Genomic DNA, 23652 nt, shown 5'->3' on the forward strand with positions numbered 1-23652 from the left:
CAGGATGCAGGGAGGTTTCCAGTCATGTGTTGAGAACGTGAGCTCAAAGAAACGATGGCTTTGTTTAACATAAAGTTTTAGCTTCGGCAACAAAAGGATTGTTAATTTACGGACAGAAACACTCATCAAACATTTAAGTATGTTGGACAGCTCGCCCCTGAAACATTTGACATATTTAAGATCGATGCATCTTAATTGTTCTTTAAATATAAAGCGGCTTTGAACTAGCCATGTTTACCATTAGAATACGTTATCTTCTACATTTTGGTGAGATGCATCGATTCAGATTTTGGGAGCCGATACCGATTTTGGTTGATTCTGATTTTTCTCAAAAACTAACAAAAAATTAAAAAAAAATTGATTAGAACATTTAGACCACATAGAGTTCTAATGTTTATTTTTTTTTTAGATTAAAATCAGTTGAGTACTAGTCTAGCAGAAATTTGGCCAAGTTCAATCACCGATTTTCTCGTGCATCTCTTAGTAGGCCATCTATCTTTTTTTTTACATCTTTTGTTTGTTTTTGTTTATTATTCCATTTGATTTTTGTAGCTGTTCACAATTATTGTTATTTATTGTTTTAGCTTTTATACACTTTTGTGTGAGCACATAATAGCCTGTGGCTAAAAATAAAATAAGGATGTTCAATATCATCAGTCTACCAATATCGCATTAATATTTAACATTGTGAAATGTTGGTGTCAGTTTTTAGTCTTTTAATGATGCAACTTTTACATATCTTATACATCAAACTCTTCATCTACTTCTCCTCTTTCAAAATGTCAAAATACAACAGATCTGAAGTAAAAAGTTAGAGATATTTTAGTTTTTTTTTTGCACAAATGTGTAGCGAACATACGCTGTCCTTACAACATGTAGGCATGTGTATCTAAGGCAGGCAAACAACTAGAATCTTCACTCAAAACTTGCTTTTCTTATCTAAAGATCTTTATAAATGTTCTATCAGATGCCATATATAGAAAAAGAAAAAAATACATTACTATTACACAAAAGGATATGTTGGATAGGAAATATGTGACATTAGTAACCAAATTTGTTTTAGTAATTTTTTGGGGGGCTTATGTCGGTATCGGTTTATATCGGTATCGGAAATTATGAGTCAGACAATATCAATATATCGGATATCGGTCAAAAATATCCCTAAAATAAAGGTGTTAGTTAGTAAACGGTAAAATGAATCAAGTTGATCTGTTTCAGTGGCATGTTTACTTTATTGGTACTGGACATAGCATCCATATCGTCATGATTAAACTCCAAGCTTTGTTCAAGAATAGTTTACGCATCAACTTTCAGTTGCAACAATATAACGTTGTTAACTCTAACCTGTGAGTCAGCCACTACTTTGCCTTCAGGTGTTCAGCATTGCCCTTTACTTCCCAGTTAGTTTCGTTATTCCCATGCTTCTTCTCTGTTTTCCCCATTGCCATGGTTACCCAATTATCCCACAAGGTTCATTAAAACGTAATTTAATCCCATCTAATCATCTAATCTAATCTCTGAGTATAATAGACTCATGTTGCCACACCAACTTCCACCCACCACACACACACATTTGTGATGCGGAATGGGAACAAAACCAGAACATTCGCCACAAAGCGCATTGTTGTCTATTGCTGTAACGCACTGACGCTTCCGGTGGCTGTTTAGAGCCACTTTCCCCCTCCGTCTTCCGTGAAAATCGCAGGGGCAGAAATTAGCAGCAAGAAAGCATGTAATTGACAAAGTCACGTGCTCAAACTACGGGCACGGGTACAGCCAGCGCGAGAGCGAATGAGAGCGAGGGAGGGAGCGCGAGCGAGAGAAGGAGGGAGAGAGAGAGAGAGAGAGAGAGCAGTACAGAGGTGGTGAGAGCGAGGAAGGGATAGGAGAGAGGAGAGAAAGACATGACAAAAATATCAAAAGGCAGAAAGCACGCCGTACCATGCGAGCCAAACCGGAGACCGAAGGGCTCGAGGATGTTGGATTAATGGTGACGGCCACAGCCCGTTTTCGCAGAGGAAGCTTCTCTATCGCAACTTGGGCACAGAGGGTCCGCGGGGAAACATGGCCGAAGGTTATTGAGCTATTAATATCATTATCATTTAAAGAAAAAGAAAAGAAAAACTCAATTCTTCTTCTCCCTGCATGCTCGCGCGAGACGCGAGGAGGCAAGGTGCAGCGTGATTATGGTTCACTTGAAAATAAACAGAAGGAGAAATAAAGGGAACCCGAGCCGCCCCTTGTGTGCCGAGTGTTGTGTGTGTGAAGCTCGGCCGCCTTGTTGGAGCGATGAAGTAACCATGTGTACACCTGCCTTCAAAAAAAAAAAAAAAAAAAAAAAAACAGGAACAGGCAGCACGAGACAAGTTCCTCCGCGCGAGCTCAGGGCAGAGGCACTCATCTGTCATGGAGTAAGAACTTTTTAGGCTTGCTGAGGTTTTGCACGCCGGCTCAGGACTCCGCGCGTCCAGATGATGTCAAAAATAGAAAAATTCTACCGGCCCTGAACTCCACATCGCACGATTTCCCCCCACGGTCCTGCAGTGTTATTTAAATGCATGAAAGGGAAATGTTTCTTTTTTACCCTTTTATTTGATTCATTTAGGTGAAATAAACGTTCTGGTTCTGCTTGTTTCAGGAGGGCCGGGTAAAGGTGGCGGAGGAGAAAACCCCGCCAAGTCCACCGAGCAGGAGGAGAGGACTCGACCTCAGGTCCTGGCGGGATCGGGCTTCTGCAAATGGTTCAACGTCCGGATGGGTTTCGGGTTTATCTCAATGACCAGCAGTGAGGGGAACCCCGTCGATCCGCCGCTGGATGTTTTCGTCCACCAAGTAAGTTGACACTTTCATTAAAAAGGAACAAAAACACACCTTCTTGTGACTGTGGTGAGACAAAACAGGGAGTCCGTGACTTGTTCCTCCTCAGACTGCCTGTTGCTTTGTTACATTCGTCATACGGGTGTTTTGCATTGCCCAACACGTTACTGTGTTATCACACGTTGTCCACGGGCTTAAAAAAACATTTGTTTCCTCTTTGGGCCACATGTGATCGCCTCCCCTTCTACTCCCTCCCTCCCTGCTGCAGAAGGGGAAAGACTGGTGTGGTTGTGACACGGTTAGTTTCACACTTGGCCCCAATGGACAGCAAAGCCTGCTTGACATCCAGCCAGAAAACCCATTCTTTCTTTGAGTTTATAACTTTTATTGCGTGTTGACTTTTATTTTGAAAAGCTGCTGATTGGTTTTTGGGAAACACACACTTTCTGCCACATCTTCTAGTGATTTATCATCCCATAGGCCTTGTTTGTCAACTGCTTCCACAGCAAAACACAGAAGTGGAGCCCTTCCAGTTCAGCCACCATGTCTAGTCATATTTAATAGATTCAAAATAGTCAAACTGCAACAACATACCAATCTCTTCATTGCACTAGTGGTTGTGCACAACTGGCTTGAAAGGGGATCAGTTTTGTCAGCTATTGGGAAAAGATGGAAAACATTTAAGGCACATTGTGTTTTTGCACATGCATGTGATGGCTGCGATGTGCATTGATGTGGTTCAAATGATCGTATCTGAAACATAAATGTTCTGTTTGTTCTTCAGCTTGCAGAAGATGCACGAATAAAACGCGTCTTTGCATTTACTCGTTATTGTTTGAGTTCCACATGTGATGAAAAATAGTGTAGAAATACTTGTTTTAATTTCTTCATGAAGGTTTCTCATAGATGAATTGGATGTTGAGTTAAAATCTAGCATAAAATGGAATTATATTGAAATTAAATTGAACAAGAAGTTATTGACAATGACAATTGTAAATTGTTGGTTTATAAACAAAAAGGTGCCCTTTCCTAAGAATATCTGTATGAAATTAAATGACTGCACTTATTTACATCTTTTACTCATGCCTCATACACACATTAGCCAAAATAACACATTGCTGCGTAAAAAAAATAGATTATTTTTATTGATGCATTAAAACTTTAGCAGCATCTGAATATCGTTGCTGAAAATGAAAAGTCTTAATGTAGAGCTGCGGCTCAGGGAGATGGATGAGAGTGCTATTAAGCGATTGTTATCCACATCCAGCAGACTCCTGAAAATCCAGAGATGCTCTGGAGGTGGATCAATCCCGGAGTGATGGGAGAGCGAGCAGGAGTCAGATAAACGCGGCCTGAATCAGCTGTTTGACCTGTTGTTGCTTTTAGGGTTGCAGCATTTTCGTCCCCATAATGCATCGACTCTGTTTTTCCACTCTTTTTATTCTCTTTTCCTTCATTTTTCATCACTCACACTTAAAAAATGCATTCTAAATACAAGAAGATTAATTTGAAAAAAAAAAAACATCACATTTTCTATTTATTTCCAACAAATAAAACAACAATTTTCTGTCACGCGTCAGTGAAATTGTTTTCTTCCATTAGTACTCAACATGAAATCAGCTCTCATTTTTATTTTAAAACACGTTTTTTTCTATTCTATAAAAAGAAATTCACTCATATATTTACAACAAAACACACTTCCACCCCAAAGTTGCACGCTAATAATCCAGCTGCCATGTTGCACAAAGGGAAGACAACATGCATTCATGAGCAAATCATTACATAGAATGTAAAACAGCTCATTTCCTTGCAGGGATTCACGCTCATTAAGCCAGTCGCTCATTTTCTCTGGCTGCTCCTCCCTGCAGCTTCAAGCTACTTGGATGATTTTTCCAGGTGCAGTGGGAATGCTCAGATTTGGATAAACCCATTTCAAATCTGGCCTCTAAAAGCATTGGATATGTCAGGACACAAGTGTTTTTCTGTCTGGATAGAAATATTTCAGCTAACAAGCTTCATGCAATATTGTCCTCATTTAACAGGGTTTGCTGTCTGTATGAAAAAAGCAGAAGCAGTGGCAAAATAGCTGATTTATTCCAGCAAAACAGTGACCCTATATGCACGAGGGACAGAGAGAGAGGTAAAAAAAAATGGTGGGGAGGGATAGGGGAGGGGGAAAGAGGAGGGGGAGAAGGAGGGAGGAGGAGTTTCCTCAAGAGAGGGAAAGAGGAGGGGATGTGTGGGTGAGGGGTGGCAGCGCTGGGCTGGGCTGGGAAGGGAGGGTGCTAGCGGTGGTTGGGGAGGAAAAACATGAGTGAGAGGTCGGGAAAAGATGAGTGAGCGGAGGAGTAGGAGGTAGAGAAAAAAAAAAAAGAAGGGTGAGTGTGAGTGTGTGTGTGTGTGTGTGTTCCTGGGAGGCCTCTTCATCAGTGGTCCTTTCAGAAGGCCGGGGACGAATTAAGCATCTTCACTCACTTTCCTCTGACTCCTCACGCAAGATATTCTACCTGGACTGTGTGTGTGTGTGTGTGTGTGTGTGTGTGTGTGTGTGTGTGTGTGTGTGTGTGTGTGTGTGTGTGTGTGTGTGTGTGTGTGTGTGTGTGTGTGTGTGTGTGTGTGTTCCTGCTGGTATGAGGGGGTGTGCTCTCCTCAGGCATTCTTTAAAAAGAGGAATTTCTTTAAAGACAAAAAGGCAGGCGGGTTTGGTGGGGGTGATTTTGTGTGTGTGTGTGTGTGGCAGTGAGGTGGGGTGGGGGGACCGGACCGTTTGCCCTTTTGTCTGTAATCAGTTAGAAATGTTTTGCTCCTGAAACCTTCAGTGTGTGTGTGTGTTCGATTTATGCAGCTCCAACGAGTGTGTGTCCTGCTCCTTAGCACCCAGTTGATGCATAGAAGTAAACTGTTCTGTGTGTGTGTGTGTGTGCGTGTGTGCGCGTGTGTGTATGTGTTGCGTAGTGAGGTTAAAGTGGGCCCCTAGTGAGATTAACCTCTGGTCCGTGTCACCGTTTGGCATGCAGGCCCCACCCACCTCTGCCTTCAGATAGCCAGTATCGGGCTTTATGTGTCCTGCATCTGCACCGCACTTCTTTACATACAGAAAAAAAAAAAGACAAAGTCATGTGACTTCCTTTTGAGGAGCCGGCCACATACAGCAGTGATGATTGGTAATTGAAATTGTGGCGAAGGAGAAAGCAACGTGAGCCTCTGAACCGACCACAACTCACTTAAGAGAGCAGCTTGTCCAGTTTATTTTCACATGATTTTCACCTGATTTAAGCCTAAATGACTTTCATCTTTATAATGTTAAAACCCGTTTTTATCTAAAACAACACATTTTTCACAATAAATTTAATATATTTCATATATTCTGTAATTCTTTGGATATTGCAGATCAGCTGGTCACAAATAAGTATTTGCAAAGCTTTAAGAAAATAATTATCATGTTTTAATTTAGCTGCATAGCAACAATAAATAAATATCTCATATTTCCTTCCTTGAATTTTTGTTTAAATATCCTGAAAACTCACACATACATTCTCATTTGTGTTTCCATATAAAATACATAAAAATCAGTTATATCTTGTTGTGGTGGTGATTTTTTTTAATCACATTTGATTACGCTGAGAGTAGTTTTACAGCCATAGATGACAAAATTAATCCTCAGACTTTCAAAGCAGATTCTTATTTATAATTAGATCAAATATGAAAAAAACATTAAAAAAAGATTATGCAGAAAAATGTAGATTCTCTCAACAAGATTAAATAATCAATAAAAAATAATAATCAAATATTTGATTACAGATAAAATAACTGAACCCTAATCACAAAAACGTGGCTCTAGAGCCTCTAGAAGCATATTAAACCCTAAAAAAAGACAAATAATTATTTTCAAATCAAACTATTTACAATAAAATTAAGTGTATAGAAGTTCACCCACGTTTTTCTCCCGTTGTTGACTGTTTTGATTGGGTGTAGCTGTGTTTTATCAGCCGTCACCTCCCCCAGGTTCATTTCCCATCTCGTGCTGATAAACGTGGCGAGATGATCTGGTGCTTCCTGCCCCAGATCAAGTATTTGCTGCAGTCATAATCAGGGTGTTGGATGTTTGAGGCAGGGGAAACGTCAAGGCTTTCAAGTGCCTGATGGGGGTTGGGCAGGGGTCAAAGGTCAGTGCCACTAATGACAACGTGTTGTGGAGGACTGGGGTGTCGGCGTCATGAGAGAGCCATTGTTGCTGGTTTCCACTAGCACATGTGTGTTTTTCACCCCGCTGCACCCATCTTTCTCTAATTTTACCATCCTTTTTTTTTTCTTTTTGATTTACACACTTCATGTTGAGGTGCTCACCCTCATTTAGTCCACTTCCTGTGTGAAACACAGCTCCACAGTGGCTCCAAACCACATGTTGCTCAGTATCTCTCCCACGCTCACCTTTACACAATCCCTCATCCTCTTAATTTAGACACCTCTGACTCAAAGCATCCCATAATTAGCCATTCCAAAGCCGGTGGTCGCCTTGGTGAGAGGCTGTTGGAGGATGGTGGGCCTCCTCTCACTTGCTTTCACATCCCCTCATGTTTCAGCTTCCTGTATTGATTGCTGGGCCTGGTTGATGACGAGGGCCGGCTGATGAAAAGGAGGGCTATTTCTATCCAGGATGTCAGAGTCCATATTGATCGCTCCCTCCTTCTCACACACACACATACACACACACACACACACACACACACACACACACACACACACACACACACACACACACACACACACACACACACACACACGAAGATATTCATTCGCATGATTTTCAGGGTTCGTTGGTGTTAATTTTTTTTCAAATGGTAATAGTGGATAAAAATGGTGCAAAATCTAAAAACCTATATATACACATATATATGTGTGTGTGTGTGTGTATATATATATATATATATATATATATATATATATATATATATACATATATGCATATGTGTGTGTGTGTGTGTGTGTATACATATATATAATAAAGATGGTAAGAAAAACCTACTTAAAGTGTGTTTGCTTTAATTTAGAAACACATTTTTGTACGTTAAAGGAGCAAGTTTTGCAGGTTTTCTTGGCAAATCCTGTTTATGTTTCAGATCTGAACCTGCAAACATGAAACTCACTCTGCTGACAAGTCGTTCTCAGAAACAGAAGGAATTCCATCCTGAGGAATAGCTGTTATTGTTTTCCTCTTACGGCCCAAAAGGCTTCCTACCTGGCTCCATCACCACGGCAACAAAGGCTCAGCATATATTCTATATTGTCATCTGTTTCTGTCAAAGAAACACAAACTGATTATTTTCTATCATTATATTGTATCTTTATTGGTCTCCAACCATTACCAGTAAACTGAGCATGCATCCAGAAATAAAGCTTACAAGTAGGGGTAGATCGATGTATCGGTACGATGCTTAACTTTTTCTATACATCGACCAATATTTATCCTTAGTAAAGCCGATTTAAAGTCAGGTGCATCCTCGGGCAGCCCGGTGCTATTGCAGAATTTTATTTAAATGTGTTTGTATGTTCATTAATAACATCTGCATAATATATACTCTCAATAAACTATATTTAGATGTCTGACTTTAACACAGAGCAAGTAAAATTCAGAGTTTTGTGCATCAACTGAGGTTTTTAGTGACATTTTAGCATGGAAATACGGTGGAAAATGTCTGGATAGCGGCCCACAAAAATCGGCAATACATATCAGTGTCGGTATTGGCAATAGAAAAAAAATCGATCAACTTCTACTTACAAGCATTAAAGTGACGATGTGTATTTTCCCTGGCGATAGGGGGCAGTACATACCTAAGTCATTACAAGCAAGCAGTTTTTTTTGTGTCCAAGTAAGACCATACCAACGGATAGCCACTGGGTCAAAAATCGTTCAGACTCTTGCAAAATGACAAGCACATCAGAGTCCCTTTCATCACTGGAAACGAGCGAAGAGGTAAAAGTGTAAAACAATGTTTATGAATGGCGAAAGTTTTGTAACTTCTTGTTACGAGTCAATAAATGAATTTTGTCCTCACAGCCTTCCGTAGAAGAAACATGGCATCTAATATGGGTTTGCCCAGAGACTTAGACCTGCTCCCGTGTATTGTAGACCCAATTTTTATGGTTAAAGGCAGTGTTGGGAGTACAGCGTTCTTTTTTAGGTAACGGAATAATCTAATTAATTACTTTTCCCACTGTTGCAACGCCATTACCGTTACTGGGGATGGAAGGTTGTGCGTTTCTATGTGCTTGTCGAACGTTGAGCAACAGTGTGAGGCTTTCCGACCGCCACACTTCAGCTGCAGCCAGGGAGAGAGAGGTGTCGGTGACGCACTTACAAACACGATGATGATTGGCCGGGTGGGCGGAGACCCTCAGTGTTCTCACTGTCACTGCATGTTGTAGACACAATTACAGTGCAGTGATGGGAGTAACGCCGTTTAAAATAACCACGTTAATAAAAATAAATATTTCTTTCTGTAACGAGCAAACTAATTAATTAACGTCTTCTTTTATCAAAACGATCGTTTCTGTTACTGATAAGGAAATGCGTGCGTTAAGCAGCGTGGTGTGTTGAAGCTGTCATCAGCTGATCAGGAGCTAAAGAGGCAGATGTTTTCATCCAAGCGCATCACGGCCCGTGAAGAATGAGGAAGACGTGATGAATAGTCTACGGCTGCAGACCCACAGATTCGTTGCTGCAGGTGTGGATCTGCAGCCGTGCCCTTCTTAGCGTGACAGCGGGACATCCCGAAGGTCTGCTCACCTGTTCACCGCTCAGACGTCCTGATCCATCCAGCTGTAACCCGTTTCTGATCATGCGTTTAGTCCCGCTGTAACACTGATGCATCAGTCTCCAACGTCATGGAGCTCAGGTGTTATCAGAACTGCCTGTGTGTGTTTACCACCCAGCTTCAGCTCTTCTGTGGTTGGACCTGACCCAAGTTAGTAAATTTAAGTCCTCCATCAAGCTTGTGCCTCTTCTAGTGTCATTTTAAAGGATTTTATTTATTTATTTAACCAGTACTAGATTAGCAGCAACAGAAATGCTACTAATAACACACAATTATGTGAAGCTGGAAAAATTAAAATGCTGTGCAAAATTACATCCATTTCTGTAATTTAACTAGACTGAGATACCATTTAAAGGCTCGGGAACCTTTACAGGTGTTTCTATTTGCAATTTTAAATTTTAGCGGATTGGGGTCTTGTTAAAAATCACACAGTGACCTTTTAATGGTCTAGATTAGTGTAATGTTCCTGTTGGTAGTTCCTCCTGTTAAGTGTTTATTTATTTAAATTATTCAGGTTTATAAAAAACATTTGGACATACATTTTATTATGTTCCAGTCAATAGTCATTTATATTTCACTATTGTAGTAATTCTTGCATGCTTTAATGAAAAAAGTAACTAAGTAGTTATTTTTCTTGGTAATTAGTTAATTTTATAATCTTGTAACTCAGTTAGTAACTGAGTTACTTTTTTGAAAAAGTAATCAGTAACTATAACTAATTACTTTTTTTAAGTAACGTTCCCAACATTGGTTATACAGTGGTGTGAAAAACTATTTGCCCCCTTCCTGATTTCTTATTCTTTTGCATGTTTGTCTCACAAAATGTTTCTGATCATCAAACACATTTAACCATTAGTCAAAGATAACACAAGTAAACACAAAATGCACTTTTGAAATGATGGTTTTTATTATTTAGGGAGAGAACAAAATCCAAACCTACATTGCCCTGTGTGAAAAAGTGATTGCCCCCTTGTTAAAAAATAACCCAACTGTGGTGTTTCACACCTGAGTTCAGTTTCTGTAGCCACCCCCAAGCCTGATTACTGCCACACCTGTTTCAATCAAGAAATCACTTAAATATGAGCTGCCTGACACCTCAAAAGCTACATCATGCCAAGATCCAAAGACATTCAAGAACAAATGAGAACAAAAGTAACTGAGATCTCTGGTAAAGGTTATAAAGCCATTTTTAAAGCTTTGGGACTCCAGCGAACCACAGTGAGAGCCATTATCCACAAATGGCAACAACATGGAACAGTGGTGAACCTTCCCAGGAGTGGGCGGCCAACCAAAATTACCCCAAGTGCGCAGAGACAACTCATCCGAGAGGTCACAAAAGACCCCTGGACAACTTCGAAAGAACTGCAGGCCTCACTTGCCTCAATGAAGGTCGGTGTTCACGACTCCACCATAAGAAAGAGACTGGGCAAAAATTGCCTGCATGGCAGATTTCCAAGACGCAAATCACTGTTAAGCAAAAAGAACATCAAGATGCATTACAGTGAACATTATAATAAAGTACATTTTTCTAGTGCAGAGTGGAGCCAACCCATAGAAGCACTGATTTGATCTCATTTCAGAGAAAAATAGAACAGGTTAGATGCACCTAATAAATAAATTTACTGACAAACTCAGGAATCTGTTTCTTTGCTTCATTGTTCCGGTGCTGAAAATATCACGAGTTTTACTTGTTTCATGCTCGTATTCGTCAAAAATGCTATATCCGCGGCTCATCTCTAGCTGTAACCACCCTGCCCTGCCTCCTCCTCCTTGCTGCCTTTCGGCTGTGATAACAAGCAACAACAGAGTAGTTCCCGCTGCTTCTTCGGGAAACCGCGTGAAAAAAAAAAACTATGGCGCTGGGATTTCAGCCGTGGCAGGCCGCCACGGCTACACCTATGTAAGGGGAACACTGGGCGCATTTTTCAAACAGGAATTTGGAGTGGCGTAAGTCTCTGGTAGGTGGTGACTTGCTCTTTTAGTGTGCACAGGTGTGGCCTATAAATATTTAAGTGACCAATATCAGCTGATTTACTGATCATGCAGATTATTTACTCCTGGATTACACCCAGTGATACAAACAGAATCATGAATTATCATGGACCATGTTTTTATAGATAAATACCATTAATACCCATCATAAGAAGAGTACTCATGCTTGTTTGTTTAAAAGAGACTAAACACGTTTTTATCTGAGTTTTGCCAGTTTTAAACATTGACAAACTTAAGAAAAACGCAATAGATGTTACTAGTTTCCAACTTTTAAATGTGATGCTTATTAAATTCTTCAGTCTGTTTATGTAGTCCACTAATCAGGGTGATCCCAAATCCAGGCTGTTGAACGTTGTTTCCTTGGTAACGCTGCTATTTGTCCACGTTCTTCCTTTTGTTTGGGGCTTTTCCGTTTCTTTGTTCTTCTTCTTGACTAAAACCAAAAGCAACAGAGCCTACAGCGCCACCGTTTGGTGATGCTGTGCAATGCAGCATTTGCTGCAATCTGAAAATTGCCTAATTAGAAATGATATTTATTTCCCTTTATTGAACGGAAACCCAACTAGTAACAGTTTGTTTAGAGTTTCAGAGCTGATGGAGGTCTCACCTCGGATTCCTGTTTGCCTTCCATTCCAACATCCACTGATCAGGACTTTCTTCTTCATTGGGGCCAAACATTATGCGCTGGAGGTATTTCTAACCCCCCTCCCCTGAAGACTCCCTCCACCCCTCCCATTCAAAGTCATTCCCACGTTCTATATTCTCCCTGTTGCTGACTCTTTCATGTTCTCTTAGGCATGCTTGCTTTCCTTCCCCTCAGCCGTGCCCTTTTGTGACCTCTTTGTGTAAACCGATACGGGTCAGGACACCCGGCAGGAGAGTCGGGTGGCGGGCTCTAATTTGTATTTTATTATAATTTTAAACTTGACACACATCAGCTCAGAGGCACATGGGACGCCGCACTCCATCAAGTAATTGTTGATAACAAGCTGCTCCCGAAACGATCGGAGACACAAACGCGGGTGTGTGATGCCATTTCCTATAGGGAGAAGATTGGTGTGTGTGTGTGTGTGTTTTCCTGCTGTACCGCAGAACAAAAGGGGTTGTGTGGTTTCCTCACTGGTGCATTGTGGGAGTTCAGGGGTATGGAGAAGGGGGTAGAAGGCTGAGACGAGCCACTCAACTTTGACCTGGAAAGAGAAGCAGCTTGAGGAAAGAAGAGAGGAAAAGATCTTCTCAGTTGATGATCATTATTTAGAAGATTTTGTGGGGGATGGGAAGAAGATTTTCCTGCTTTCTCATTGATTTCTGCAGGAAAAAAAATGTTTCTGTCATTTTGTTGGATTAATCAATGATTATAATAAAATCAATCAGCAATCAGATTTGATTTATCAGGTCTGGTGGAAAAGAGGCTTTTCCAAAGCAGAGTCTTCTTCTATTCTTGATCATTTTTGTCATCTTGACTTACGTAGTGCTTCGAGTCCCGGTCTCACGCCACTTCAGCTGGTGGCAGTAATGAACAAGAAAGTGGTCTGCTAACCACAAAGCAGCAGGGGGATAAGAAGAGTAGTCATGGCACAAGGTGGAGCTCAGAATGCAATAAATGAACCATTGTGTTTTTGTTGGTGGATTCTGATATTGATTTTATGTACAATTCCACATCCTTAAAAAATTGACAGAAATATGGTGTTTTGTTAGTAAACTTACATTTATGAATAAAGAATCTTCTTCTTGTTCTTGTTCTTGTTCTTGTTGTTGTTCTTGTTCTTCTTCTTGTTGTTCTTCTTGTTCTTCCAGAACAAGCTCATCACGTCGATAGCTTTCAGGTGTCCAAAGCCACGAGCTCGATCTGTGACTCGCATCTTCTCCTCTTGTTTTTATTGCTGCATCTTCGGTGCAAAAGCGCTCCTCGCGCTATTTCCATCCCTTGTTGCTCCTCCATTCCTCAAAGCTGAATCCAACACCTGGATAACCATAAAGGAAGAGTCTACAACAGTCTGTGACGGCAGAGGGAGAATATGAAAAAGGACGCGGCGCGGAGACTTTTAATAAATAACATCGTCAGCCATCTTTAGGAAATTAGTTTAACACCCTGTGTCCATATGTGGACATTCTTGCACAAATTAATTCTCTTCAACTTTTTTATCATTCATAGATGGAAGTTTGTCAAAAATCGTATTAACTTAAACATTTCTTTGTTTCACATTTATGAGAGTTGACTAATCTGTAACGACTTGAAGTGTTTTTCCTTTTAAATCGCATCAAATACCAATTTGGATCTCAGGAGGTTAAATGTTAAAAAACATTCAAAGGTATCGAATATAATCTTGTTTTAATTAATCTTATCAAATAAAAACAAACGAAAGACACATTTTTATTGTCTGAAAACGTACATTTAAGATTTTAAATTCTTTACGTTTGGTTTTGTTCCATTCATTTCTGATTTTTTACACTTTTTAAATATTTTCAATTTTTACATTAAAAATGAAAATTAGATAGAAATCTCCTTTTTGCTACTTCGATTTTTGGTGCTTTATTTATTTTTCATTACCAGAATGAAAATGACATCTTTAATACATGTAACTTTTCTTTAAGCTGTGCTTTTAAACAAATGCTAAAACTGGAAATGATGCATGTTAGAATCATCAAAAATGTTTTAATGTTTTATCAAATCATTGATTTCGATCAAATATTAGTCAAATAGTTCTGCTTGTTTACTAATTAAATGTATGAAATTTGAATTTCATTTGGATTTAATCATTTGTGAAGTAGACCAGCAGTTTTTAGGGTTTAGAAGCTAAAATATTCTAATCTAACATTTTATAAGCAAAAACTAAGTTTTCCAGAGGCAATTTGTTTGTCTGTGACTGTTAGACATCCATCAGAGAACAGCTAGTCCAGACGCTTTCCTATCTTATAATTATTTCTCTGTATCTTTTCTCTCGATTGTCTACATTGACGTTTTCTCGCCCAGACACTCTGTAATGTAGCAAGTGCATTACACAGGCTTAAGCTATGATTGAAGGATAAATGAAACCAGGCTCAATGATTGTTTTAATGTTTATTTGGAAGGGGTGAAGCGTTTGGACCTGTAAGAAGAAGAGTTGGTATGAATATTGAGGATTTAAAGTGGTAAATGATTGCATGTTTGTACTTACCTGTTTCCCTTGTGCTTCTGGAAGTGTTCCAGCTAAAGGTTGGTTTATGCTTGACGCGTCCGCGAGGTCCGCACGTCTCCGCGTGGAAAAGTTGCGTCATTTTACGTCATTTTAACAACCACGCCCCTCCACCGCGTCTCCGCACGGCCCAAAATTTCCGCAACGCGCACCTAGGAAGTTTTCTAACCACGCAGAGGGTCAGACGCGGAAAAACATGGCAGACCGGCAAGAACTAGTATGGCAGAGGTTCGTAAATACAGACATTTGTATGATTCAGCTCTCAGAGATCACCGTGATCAACATGTTGTTAATAATTCTTGGAGAGAAATAGCTCGCACTGTCGAAAAAGACAAGGACGCTGTTAAAAATGCTGAAATGCCATGTTGTAAACAACAGTAATTTCTACTTCTACTATGGTGTAGTGTTGGATGCATGCTGTAGAGCTCCATGCTGCCCCCTACAGTTTGGGAGAATATTGGCTCACCGCAGAGACGAGCCGCACAAACCATAAACGCTGCGAGTTGTGAAGCGCGTTCCATCCGCGAGTCGCATCACCAAGCGGAAAGTGAATGCGTCAAGCATGAACCAAGCTTAAAAGAGTCCCCGGGGAGCTGGAGCACCTAAAGAAGGTTCCGGAGCATTCCATTCAGGAGGAATGGGAGGGGTGACCTGTGAAATTGCTGTAGGAATGTAGATTAGTTTCATTGAATCTTTTTGGGATTGATTAAGGATGTTTCTATTTCTGTATTGTAATTATTTAAGGAGATCTTAGAGATGATGATTTAAGGATCATTTAAGAGTATTGAAAGATTGTATTTTTTGTACTTACCTGTGTCTAGGTTTTAGGATTAATCCAATTAGTCACACCTGTTATAAATACAGCTGTGTTTGTTGGAGAGAGTGGAGGGTTGAGTGATGGATGAAGCAGCAGGCATGGAGTTGTGCTGCCTAGATTTTAATTTCGTAAAATGTAAATAAAATACACTTGGGTCTGCACTGGACAACGACCTCCTCAGTATTACTTTTCCTCCGGAGCGCATGAGGGTCATCCTGACAAGTGCCCTCGGCGCCACACACTCGTTTAAACACACAACGCTCCTATAGAGCATCTCTTCCTGTAACGGCAGGAGACGTTAGAAGAAAAGCGGCCGCTGAGTGCGTTCTCTCTCTCTCTCTCTCTCTCTCTCTCTCTCTCTCTCTCTCTCTCTCTCTCTCTCTCTCTCTCTCTCTCTCTCTCCTCTCTCTCTCTCTCTCTCTCTCTCCCTCTCTCCTCTCTCTCTCTCTCTCTCCCTCTCTCTCTCCTCTCTCTCTCTCTCTCTCCCTCTCCCCCTCTCTCTCCTGTAGTTTCACATCTGATTTTTTTCCGATCTTTCTTGTTTCCTTTTCTCCTGTCTCCTACACACAGCTGCTTTTACCTATGTGTGTGTGTGTGTGTGTGTATTTATAGCCTTTGATGTATAGCAGGTTGTAGGTTTGTCTGCACGCTGCATGCTCGTGTGGGAGTGTTTACCTATACCCACGTCCGCAGGGCTCGCTGCGATTCATGAAGGTCACGAATACGGTGCCTATAGGCTGACACTGAGACAAATCACCATCTTTTTGGGCGGCATGGAAACCAAATCAATAATTGTGATCATGCAGGAAAGATGGATGGTGGATGTGTCGAAGGCAAAATGATGACTCTTGTCTTTCTGCCCCTGCAGAGGGAATAGGAGTGAAACTCACAGTCGGTCCGCTGGGTCTAAAAAAGAAAGTGTTGCCGTTGTGCAGCTGCGTGAACGAGCCCCCACAGAAAAAGCTGTGTGTTAAAAGGTGTTGATGTTCTGTGAAAATTATTTGGGAATGAAAAGTGTTGATTGGGGAGCTGTTTGTTCACAGCTCTAATATCTGTGGTGACTTCTCAATATATATGTGTTAAATGTGCCCTGATAAGTGCGGATGCACTTTAGGAGGTGAAACAAATTCAAATGCATGGCTATATTTAACTCATCTAAACCGCTTTAGCATAGAAAACGTGTCTAAATTGGCTTCAGCTGTTGGCAGCTCTTTTAATATTAATAAGAAAATGTTATGGTTTATCTTTTTACTTTTATTTAACCCTTACAATTTTCGAAAACCAGCTTTGATGTTAAAATAATTGCATCACAATCATTAATGATGTTTTTTTTAATTGCTGATGTATTATAAACATTTGGACACTTCTGATCTCTCCCAACAGAGCAAACTGGTGATGGAGGGTTTCCGCAGCCTAAAAGAGGGCGAGCAGGTGGAGTTCACCTATAAGAAGTCCTCTAAGGGCTTAGAGTCGCTGCGGGTCACCGGACCTGGTGGAGGACCCTGTGCAGGCAGCGAGAGGAGACCTAAAGGGAAGCTCCCCATCCAGAAACGTAAACCAAAGGGAGATCGGTGAGAAACAGAGATTTACCCACATAATAAACACATTTGAGTTAAATACACGCTATAAACACGACTCAGAATAGAAACACGTAAAATATGGATGTTCTTACAGTGGCGATCTATATGAGTGCAGGCTGAGATTATAGATTAAATCTCTTCAATCTGCCTGTGTACATGCCTGTTGCCATGGCTATCCATGAATAGGGCTCGTTTCCTGCCATGGGTGCTATTTGAAACCAATTTGCCGGCTTTTACATTGAGTGACGGAATTAGCATTGGGGGGGTGGGGGGGGGTCTGTTGGACTTATATGCATCTTAAAGCCTCGGCGGCCTCGGTGGACCGCTGAAGGGTGCTTTTAGTCCAAATGTGGAGCTTCTTGGAAAAACCATCTCTCAGCCAGCTGTGGTGTAGCTCTTCCTGTCGTAGGAGAGTCTATTTCTTTTCCGTTTTCATTAAAAAGCTCAGATCTATGTTGATGGAGTAGATGCAGGTTATTGTCTGTTAGAAAAGCAGAAACCGTATCAGAGAGAGAGAAGGCTCCCTGGTTGTTTTACTAGGCTGAATAATTCAGTTTATTTAGGATAATTGAGTCTTCACTTCTACCAAGGTTGTAGAATGGTGGTGTTGGGTTCGGAGAGGACAGGTAGAGATGCCTGTGACGTCATCAGTTCGTGAGCATGCTCCGTGGCTGCAGCAGCTTGAGTGTTTGTGCTTCCCTGACCCCTGCTGGTCATTTTGTGGTACTACAGCGCTGCAGACTTCTCAGATAGGCTGGATGCAGAGGCGGAGCTGGCCTAAATGGCGCCCTGTGCGAGATCCCCCTGTGACGCCCCCACCCCAAACCCCCCCCCACCCACACACACACACACAAGAAAAAAAATTACACCTACAACTTTGTTTCAAATTGTGTGGAGTGTATTATATATAACAACGTTTGCTAACTGAATACAACATCCAGCTCCTGGCCACCTTCTCACCACTTGTCAAAGTTCTACTGAAATAGTGATGATGACAACACCTGCCATCGCCTTCATTCCTGGGAAATATGAAAGTAGTTGGCACCTTAGTAGGTCCTCTTCGAACTAGCTCTGTGCGTATGCCGTTGGTAATTGGTGATGACCACTTGGCTTGGTCTGAAGAAAGAGGCTCATCATCATCTTCAATGGGACTCATTGGTTGATCGTTCAGGCTTCTCTATTGACAGAAAACAGAAGCATAACTCAACACATTGCTATGTGGACCATTTCACATATTCTATTAAAATACAATATGTGACATTCAAATTTCTCTAATGTTTCCAAGACACACACACACGCACGCACGCACGCACGCGCGCGCGCGCGCGCGCGCGCACACACACACACACACACACACACACACACACACAAACACACTTGTGCAAAACTTACCTGACATATCTTGTTGGGGAGATGTGGCAGCTGGCTGTCCCTCATCAAGTTCACATATACTGGTAGGTCTCTCTATTGACAGAAAATGGAAGCATAACTCACCACATTGCTATATGGAACAATTCCCATATTCTGTGAAAATACTATTTAAATGTCTGTAGCTAAATGTTTGCTGGACACACACACACGTGTGCAAAACCCACCTAAAGTGTCTTCCTGGGGAGATGTGGTGCCAGCAGACTGTCCCTCCTCAAGTTCAAATACTGGCCTACTGGTATGAGCCGTGGAGGTAGATGGCTGTTCCTCAGTGGCAGCTGATGTCATCCCAAAATATCTGCGTAGGGCTCCTGATGCTGCATAAAACAAACAATACAATCTTCATGTCACGTCTGTTGCTTTAGCATTTTAATTAACACGTTACAATGAGCATTTACAGTTTTCAGCAGTGGTGGAAAGAATTCTGAAAATCTGTACTCAAGTACAAGTACTGTTACATTGCTAAAATATTACTCATTTACAAGTAAAAGTACTGGTGTTAGAGAAATACTCAAGTAAAAGTACAAAGTATTCATAAAAACATCAGAGTATTATTTCTTTTTAACGGCTGATGTCACCATCACTTCTCCAGACTGGGGCTGCCTGGAAATTGTGTGTTTTCCTTTACCAAAAGTTAAAATACCAACCATCAATTAATCATTAATAATTAATAAGATACAAAACAAGTGATTTTCCCTAATTTTTTTGTCATTTTAAGTTTTTATTTCCTTATTCAGCAAATGTCTCCAGCAGACAAAAAACTAAACGACAAGAGGAGCCACTACTATTGATTAAATATCCATGAATCCATTTTAACTGGTTAAATTCTTTAAGTCTCCCGCGCTGCTTCTTGGTCACTGTGAGTTTTTAACATAGCCGCAGTGTGCAGCACACTTAACGCAACATGATGACATCATCGACTTGTACAGTACAGATGTGCGAAAGGCGAGAGTCTCAACTTTCAGCTAAAAAAAGACCACTCTAGCTATTACAGTTTTTATTTTATGGCAGTTTACAGTTTAAACGGGATCTTACTAGCAGGGCACCTCCAGCAGCCCGCTGCCGCTTCGTTTTTCATGGGGTAATAGCTAATTTCCCGATTCCAAAAAGAAAGGCAAATGGCGCAAGAAAGCAGGACAACCTGCCGTGGTGATCAATACTAATATCAATGTATTTCAGCAAAATTCTCTAAGACTCGTTTTTATTTGACAGCGTTTGGTTATCATCCTTTCGGTTTTCCACTCTTAGCTTTTCATAAAAGCTCATTTGACAAAGAAAAAGCTAGCGGTTGGAAGTAGTTCTAAATACATGCAACGTAAGAAGCTAGCAAGACATTTGAAAGGATCATCATAGCACCATGCAAAACGTTCAGATTAGAGAGGTTAGTTAATCAATAAGTTGGGGGACAGGCGGGAAAAATACCAACTAAATAATAAAGAGATGCATACCTGCATCTTTTCCTCGTTTCTCCTCCTCTTCTTTTCTTTTTTTTTTCTAAATTGGGCACCAGATGGCTTCGACCGCTTCTTCTCCATTATGTTTGTGAGCGGTGATATGTCAAACGGTACCTGCATCCCTCCACCATCATTCTCCGAGATCCCTCCGCCCCCACCTGATGAAGGGCGCTATAGAGCCCACTATATCACCCTGCATCCACAGAGGCGCGGCGGACACAAGGGGGCGCAATAAAATCACAATATAAACGCTGTTGTGCTTTTATTACAGAAATATTATTATTATCATCACTATTATTATTAAGAACATGCGATTTCTATGTTTTGTTTATGTATTGGTTGATGCTAAAAAAAAAAAAAAAAAGGAAATTAAATGCCGCCCCCTGCAGACTGCCGCCCTGTTCGGCCGCACATGTTGCACATATCAAGCTCCGCCCCTGGCTGGATGTCAGGAAAATAACCAGACTGGTGTTTGGATGAATTATAAGCATGAATATGTTCAGTGTTTTATTCTAGAGGCAATAGAAATAAGAAATTAGCCTCATTACTAGTTATATGCAAAGTTTTTACTTTAAAATCAACATAAAAATGATCCTAAATGTTACTTAAACCGGCCTAGCTTCAAGCTAAAAATCCAAAGATAAAAATATGTGAATATAAGATAAAATAACTAGATATAAGATAATACATTTGCAAAAAATATTTTATTCTGCAGATATTTTTTCATCCGGGTCTTTCTCTTATTTAATAAAAAATCACAATTAATCAAATAAAATGTATTAGATGAAGATTAAATTATATTTATGAACATAACCAGTTAACCAGGAAAGAGTTTATTTTTATAACTCATTTTAGCTCATCAAAATAGTTCAAAAGTCCTCAAAAGTTTTTCTTTAAAAATTCAAAACATACATGTCAAATTTTGTGTTTTATGTTTATGTTTGTTTATGTTTATGCAGACGCTTTTGTCCAAAGCGACTTACAAGTTTTACTCTTAAAAGAAAATGACTATTATAGTATATAAAAAACAACAAGTTTAAACACCTTTCATTTACATTTGACATACATGAAAAATAAACTAAATCTGGTTACATATTCATATATGCATATTAATTTTTAAATACTTCAATTTTTGACACATTTGACTTAATATTCTCAGAAAAAAACATATTCAGGCAATTTTAAAGATGTTTTAAAGATTTTATTTATTTATTTATTTTACTTTTGTTGCCCTTTCTCTTATTTTCAATCACATTTCTGTACCTTTATAAGATAACGTAAATATTTCATTGTCACAGCACGGGTTTGAGTAAGAACTCAGCTCATTCGTTTAAAAATTCTATAACCTGCTTGTGTTTTTATCTGTTCCTTTTGCAAGACAGTACTAGTGAAAAAGTAATAAAAAACTGGTTCTTTACTAAGTAGTCTGGAATGTTATAATGATAATGATAACGCATTGAACTCATATAGCGCTTTTCTAGACACTCAAAGACACTTTCCACACACTCTCACATTCACACACTGCTAGTGATGGTAAGCTACTTGTAGCCACAGCCGCCCTGGGGAGGTCTGACAGAGGCGAGGCTGCCATTTGGCGCCGTCGGCCCCTCTGACCACCACTAACACAGGCAAGTTGGGTGAAGTGTGTGAAGCAGTATACCCCTGGCGGGAGCTGGAATTGAACCCACAACCCTCCGATCATGAGGCAACCCACTCTACCACCTGAGCTACTGCTGCCCCACATGTTCAGACCAAACTGATTCATTCCCTGAGTCAACGCCTTTTTATCCTCAAAAGATTCATCAGTTCATCTTAAGAGAGTGAAACTCCAGAACATTTGAGTTGTTTTATTGTAGAAATCGGCTAACATGGCTGCTGTATGTTTAAGTAAAATAAGCATTTCCTACTCTACTTCATCTGTCAAAGAAGCTATTCTTTGATCAGCAAGAGAATCATTCAAACGTCAACAGATGAAGCAGCGATTCGGATGATGTGAGGGATGTGTGACTTGTGCAACAAAAAAAGTTTAGGCAAAAACTGGGAGCAGCTGTCTTGCCTGCAGCATTTGTAGTCATTCTGTGTGTTGTGCTGCCATCTAGTGGTGAAATGTGGGTTCAGCAGGCTTGAGAACTGTTGACTGTTTTATTATGAAGACATAAACACTTTTATTTTCTAAGATTCTGAACAAATAGATAAGGTAAAATAAGATTAATGTAATTTTATGTAATATTTGCTATGTTTTTCACGTTTCCTCACTCCTGCCCTGTTCTTTGCAGATGTTACAACTGCGGAGGTCTGGATCATCATGCCAAGGAGTGTGGCCTGCCCCCCCAGCCAAAGAAATGCCACTACTGCCAGAGCATCATGCACATGGTGGCTCAGTGTCCCCACAAGGTGCTGGCGCCCCCCTCTGGCTCTCATGACCACCATGCGTCTACCTCGGCCTCAGGACCTGAGACTTACCTCTGCCCCACCGAGGAGGAGCAGCGCTCTGGCTCGTCCCCCCCAGAGGGGTCCTCTTCTTCCCCTGAGGAGCCCCACACACACCGGGGCCCATGGGCCCAAAGGTGGAGAAAATCCTGAAAAATGTTTCACAGAGTTGAACTTTGACCCTTGCGCTTGTCCTCAATCAAGATGACCTGAAGCCCCCCTCCCCCCCTCTACACACACACCCCTCATCTACCTCACACCTGTGAAAGAAAAGAATATGGGAGGTTTACTATTTTCAGTTTGATCTATAATTCTTTGTAACCAGCGCGACTATGGCAACCATCAACGGGGTACGAACACGCATGAATGTGTGTGACTGGCGCGTCATCCGGTGCAGCCATTGCAACGGCAGCTGGAAGGGTGACTGCAGGGAATAACTCTGCCTTGTTTCTATCGGTGCAGCTCAGAGATGAAATGCGGTTTCTGTCCAGGTTTGGTGACTCTGGACCTGAAAGGGTGTCCATTTTGGAAGCCCCCTCCCTAATTATGCGAATGATTGAAAGCCACAACTTTATGTCTCTTAGTTCTAATCATAAAAAAAAAGTCCTGATTACATCTCTGCAGCACAAGTGGTAGCTCATTTAGGGCGGATTAGGGAAGGACTCTTAAGAGCTTCAGACCCTCTAAGTGAAAATCCAGCCCCGTAGGAGTGTTAGCTTGGCTTCTAAAGGTCTTCAGGGAAATTTAATGAATTCCTGAGAGAGATGTTTGGGGTGGTGGTGGTGGTGGTGGCGGGTGGCGGGTGGTGGTGGTGGGGGGGGGGGGGGGGGATGGGAAGGCCAGTGAGTTGCTAGAGTGAGTCTCCATAATTTTAAAACACTCAGTACATATCTATTTATGTGACTCGGACTGGACCAGCTGATTGTGGAAGCGCAACCAAGTGCAAAAAAACGAGAAAAACAAGAATGTGTGCGCTTGTAGTGTGATGCTCCGTAACCCCCCCCCCCCCCCCCCCCCCCCAAATATCTGACTGGGGTGCCGCTGTTAACCCATCGTTTTCCCATTACATAATTAAAAGTATATAAAACATTATATAATCCATCTAGATTATAGTTTAGATTAAAAAGATCATTAGAGTTCCAA

General features: G+C 40.9%; 1 protein-coding gene across 1 annotated transcript; it reads left to right on the forward strand.

Annotated features, from left to right (window-relative positions):
• Positions 1 to 860: 860 nt before the first annotated feature.
• On the forward strand, positions 861 to 23281 carry lin28b (lin-28 homolog B (C. elegans)). The gene is made up of 4 exons (XM_015947397.3): positions 861 to 2074; positions 2639 to 2832; positions 17001 to 17188; positions 22356 to 23281. Exons 1-4 carry the CDS (start codon positions 2065 to 2067, stop codon positions 22660 to 22662), a joined length of 699 nt encoding a protein of 232 aa, XP_015802883.3. The 5' UTR covers positions 861 to 2064; the 3' UTR covers positions 22663 to 23281.
• Positions 23282 to 23652: the final 371 nt, after the last annotated feature.

Source organism: Nothobranchius furzeri, chromosome 2 (assembly GCF_043380555.1).
Source record: "Nothobranchius furzeri strain GRZ-AD chromosome 2, NfurGRZ-RIMD1, whole genome shotgun sequence".
Lineage (NCBI taxonomy): Eukaryota > Metazoa > Chordata > Actinopteri > Cyprinodontiformes > Nothobranchiidae > Nothobranchius > Nothobranchius furzeri.